The 4,667-nt window shown below is 35.7% G+C and overlaps 1 protein-coding gene across 2 annotated transcripts; it reads left to right on the forward strand.

Moving 5' to 3' along the window:
* The first annotated feature begins 1,272 nt into the window (after positions 1-1,272).
* Positions 1,273-2,390, forward strand: LOC100708387 (C-X-C motif chemokine 10). Of its 2 annotated transcripts, none has more exons than XM_019367023.2 (4): positions 1,273-1,508; positions 1,625-1,745; positions 2,013-2,090; positions 2,257-2,390. In XM_019367023.2, the coding sequence occupies exons 1-4, from the start codon at positions 1,445-1,447 to the stop codon at positions 2,312-2,314; spliced, it is 321 nt and encodes a 106-aa protein (XP_019222568.1). In that variant the 5' UTR covers positions 1,273-1,444; the 3' UTR covers positions 2,315-2,390. The 2 variants fall into 2 exon arrangements, with proteins under 2 accessions (XP_019222568.1, XP_025752777.1); XM_025896992.1 differs by having other exon boundaries at positions 1,275-1,508; positions 1,637-1,745.
* The last annotated feature ends 2,277 nt before the right edge of the window (positions 2,391-4,667 follow it).

Raw genomic sequence — 4,667 nt, forward strand, 5'->3', positions numbered from 1 at the left:
CTGAAATTAAGAAGATAAAGTCTGGCATCAAATAGTACACATGACACTGAAGCTGCAAACAGACCAGGATTACAGGGTCCAGTAAGCAGTCAGCAATGTCCTCACTGACAGGGGTGGCTGAGCTTTGCAGAGTCCTATAGGTGCTGTAGATTTGCCGGCTGCACATCCATGATGATCTACTGACATCTGACAGTTGAGGAGGCCATTTGAGTACGGTGCACTCACTGCACTGTTCAAGAAACTGTTGTGAGATGATTTGAGTTTTGTTACACTGCTCAGTTGATATCGAGGGGCCCAAAGAGTGCCAGGAAAAGATTCCCTACATCATTAAACCACCACCAGCCTGAACTGTTGATGCAGAGCTGGATAGATCCATGTGCCCATGTTCTTTCTGACCCTATCATCCACATGTTGACTCATCAGACCAGGCAATGTTTTTCCATCTTATGTTATGCAATTTTGGTGAACCCATGTAAATTTTAAGCTTCAGGTTCCTGTTGTTAGCTGACAGCAGTGTCACTTCTTGTGGTCTTCTGCTGCTGTAGCCAATCTGCTTTCAGGTTCAATGTGTTGTGCATTCACAACAAATGCTCTTCTTCATACCTTGATTGTAACAAGTGGTTAAATGAGTTGCTGTTGCCTTGTATCACCTCGACGCGGCTAAATCATTCTCCTCTGACTTCTGGCGTCAACAAGGAATTTTCCCACAGAGAACTACTGCTCACTGGATATTTTCTGTTTTTCAGGACATTCTCTGTAAACACTTGAGATTGTTGCTCAGGAAAATCCTGGTAGATTAGCAGTTTCTGAAATACTCAAATCAGCACAACAGGCACCAGCAAACATGTGACATTATAACTCCTAAATTATCTTGCTTCCTCATTCTGATGCTCTGTTTGAAACATGTCTACAATCCTAAATGCACTTATTTGGTGCCATATGAATATTTAACATGACCCAAATATTTGTTTTGTTTTGTTTTTTTGTTTTGTTTTTATCAAAATTAATTCATAATGCAAAATGTTTAAGAAATAAAGGTCCATGTGTCTTTGCCTGTTCACACAAACATTCAGAATAGAAGTTCGTCTTTTAATTGTTATGCAAAAAGGTTTAATGTTCTCTTGTAATGTATCATATTACCACAAAATGTCAAAATGTTGTACCACCAGCCACAGAGCTGAGAAGGAGTGGGGTGGGGGGGAGGGTTGTTTTTTTTTCTATTTTGTGGCATTTTTGAGTTTCACTTTCCACTTTGAAAAATTTCCCTTTGTCACAGGAAAGATTACGTATGCAGCCAAAGTAAAAGTATTTAAGAGCCCACTCTGAGTCGAATCCTCACAGCACTCCTGTCAACAATCAGTCTTTAATTGTTGCTAGTCTTTCTCTGGCTGCATTATTATCTTTGCTGCACGTTTTCAGCACCGGTGTCATCTTGAAAACAACAATGTCCACCCTCATCAAAGTGTTTCTGCTCCTGGCTGTCATGGTCTGCATCTCCCAGGCCCAACGTAAGTTTCTTTATTTCTTTATCCTTTTACATGATTTAGATTTTTGGTTGAAATTACCCAAACTTGAATTTCTGCATGTTGGATATTAATTTCTTTTTCATTGCCTTCTTTTCTAGTCAAACAAGCAGGACAACAGTGTCTGTGTCACCGTGTCAGGAATCGTATCGGCGTGAAGTCTGAAATAAAGGACGTACAGATCTACCCAGCAACCATATTCTGCAACAAAGTGGAGATTCTGTAAGTTTTTTTTATTGATTATTTTTCATTATTACTTTTGATAAATTCAACATGAAGATTCGCTAAGCTCAAATAAACGATTACACAAGAAATTGCATGACAGTGCAAATTAGATGCATCCTAACTAAAAATGCCTTTTTAAGGTAGATAATGATCTTTGAAAAATACTTGTAGGATCAGTGTATTTAAAGAGCTTGTTTATATGTGTCAGTGCATTCTTAGCTTTTCCATTTCTATTGAACTTACCTCTATTTTCCATTTCAACAGCGTTACCTTCAACAGTGGTCTCCGCTATTGCTTGAACCCCGAGCTGAAAAACGTGAAAAGACTCGTGACTAACATCATGTGAGTAGACTTCACCACACTTATCCAAGTTTTACATCCAGTACACTGATTATCTAAATAATAATGTTAGATTTTTAGTGAATCGCTTCAGTTTATAAAAATAAAGTAATAAATGACATTTTTTTTCTAATGAGTGCACTGTTTGTTTGTTTTTTTGTCAATTTAGGGATAAAAAGCAGAAGACCACTTCCTCCCCAGTGGAACCCTCCACAGCTGCCATGTGATTGTCTTTTAAGCTGCCTGAAAGAAAAAGCACCTCATACGACCTCTGAACCCTCAACAAAGTCACTTTGACAAAAACAAAAAAAACAAACATGGACATGAAATGATTGTAGTTTTTTTTATTTAATTTTTTTATACATGCTTTTATTTTATCTCCACTCTTTTGTATCCTGTTTTTATTCTACTGTGTTTTTGTAAATAGACGAATGCCTCTTTCTATCTTTTGATATTTTTTTAATAAAATTTCTAACTCTTACAAATTGTTTCCTCATATTTCATGCAAGTGGGCTTTTGTGTCTATACAGACATTTGAACTACTGATCTCCTTAGAATGTATAAATAGCCTAGTTGACGTTAATAAACTGATGATTAATCATTAATTACTGTATCAGAGGTCAGCGAGCAAGAGGAGAGTAGTATATGTGCAGCTATCCTCTATAATTATTAATTCAACATTAATAAACACCTCGAACACAAAACATTACAAAGTACTGCATTATTGCAAAAACAGTCTGCGCATTCAAAACAGTCTTGCATGTGTGGGACGTGCACATGTGTTTTCCACACTGTGCCACACACACATGGCACAGTGGTAGAATGATTAAGACTAATGATTAAGACTTTCCTCTTACAGTAAGAGGTTTCACAGTTTGAACCTCAGCTGGGGTCTTTCTGTGTGGAGTTGGCAGCTCCTCCCAGTGCCTGGGTGGGTTTTCTCTGGGTACTCCAGCGTCCTCCCATCGTCCAAAGACATGCGTATTAGGTAAACTCATGGTTCTAAATTACATGAAGTGGATAAAGTGTTTGATTTGTACAGAAGAAAACACTGTACACTCAAAAATAAAAGAGTCTTCATCCTTAAAAGTAACAATTAAGCAAAACGTAACCAAAATATATAAAGTTAAAGATTTGTTTACTCAAATAATTAACCATTAAGAAATATGTGCTTGGTATAAACTGAGTGCATAGTAATCAAGTAAATTTCATATTACATTAAATGTAACATATTACATTTTATTTATGTAGTAACATTAAACGGGGAAACCTATATGTAAATAAATGAGTTAAAGTCTGTATTTCTGGGCAGAATTATTTTTGGAGTGTATTAATATATGGTTAAAAAAATGTGACTTGCAGTTAGAGCACTTGCATTGCAACAGAGTTCTGACAGGCCTGTCCCATAAAAAAAACATGCAGACGTGATATGTGCAGTTTCACAATTTCAGTATTCCCGAAAACCAACATTTACCTTGTTTTGACCCACGCTGGTGGATTTAATATTCAGTATGAAGTATGTATGGGTCAAATTAGATTCTGAACAGCCACGGTATATAAAAATTTGAAGCATCTTTACAGCAGTATATATATGTATATATTTATTTTTTCATGTTTTGGTTTTGTGGATTTTCAGTCACTTCAGTCATCAAATTCCTGTGACTAAAAGAAAAGATTTTCAGTTGTTTTACATCTGTTAAAATTGAAAATGGGTCAAATTTGACCCAAACAGCAGGAAAGGATTAAAAATCAAGTGTGTGCTTTCTGTTTAAGGGCTGTAACCGTTCATATGCTACACCAATAGTGCTATCTTGTGGACCAGTGCTGGTAATGCAAAATATAAAAAATAAAAATCATCCATACAATCAGTTGTTTCCATCTTTACTTACAATCTATGAGATTCTCTTTTGAATTATTGCAGTAGTGATTGAATTTGAATATAATTTTGACTACAAACTCATCAGACTTTCATATCATTTGTAGTATTTTTAAAGAAAATTGCTTGATATTGCACATCAGTACAAAATAATCAGCATTACTAAAATATGTCTCAGGGAAATGGAAAATATTCAAGAATTTTCCACTTGAATTAGTCCTTTAACATAATGAAACACAGCAGCAACATTTAGCACATGCAAACAGCACAGCACAGCCAGTCACACACAGTCCTGCTATACATAACAAGAGGTAGAGGCTAAAGAAGACAAAATCAAACAAACAAACAAGACAGTTGATTTTAAGCAGGTTTCAGTTGCTGAAAAAAATGATATTCTAGAAATATGAAGGTATGACACCAAAGGATGGTTTCTCTCTTGGAGCATGAATGTTCCCTCTAATTCTGAATTTCATTAATTTGACCCCTGAGATGATTTTCATTTATTCTTTAGTCCTGCTCTAGTTATACTTTATTTATACTTTTTACTTATATATTTAATTAGTCCCTTCAGGATTTTACTCTCTGTATTCCACTTTGTCCTCCTCCCATGTTAAGTTTATTCATGTGTAAGCATTTCCCTGCTGCAGTTATTGTTATTCATGTCCCACTTTAGTTTTTTAATAATTTGTCTTCTGTGTTTCATG

This window comes from Oreochromis niloticus, linkage group LG2 (genome assembly GCF_001858045.2).
Source record: "Oreochromis niloticus isolate F11D_XX linkage group LG2, O_niloticus_UMD_NMBU, whole genome shotgun sequence".
In the NCBI taxonomy this organism is placed as follows: Eukaryota; Metazoa; Chordata; class Actinopteri; order Cichliformes; family Cichlidae; genus Oreochromis; species Oreochromis niloticus.

Bases quoted from the DNA above. Each gene is read 5' to 3' on its own strand.
- LOC100708387 (XM_019367023.2), top strand. From the start codon at position 1,445: ATGTCCACCCTCATCAAAGTGTTTCTGCTCCTGGCTGTCATGGTCTGC. The intron at 1,509-1,624 runs GTAAGTTTCTTT...CTTCTTTTCTAG, and splicing joins CTGCATCTCCCAGGCCCAAC to TCAAACAAGCAGGACAACAG. The intron at 2,091-2,256 runs GTGAGTAGACTT...TTGTCAATTTAG, and splicing joins AGACTCGTGACTAACATCAT to GGATAAAAAGCAGAAGACCA.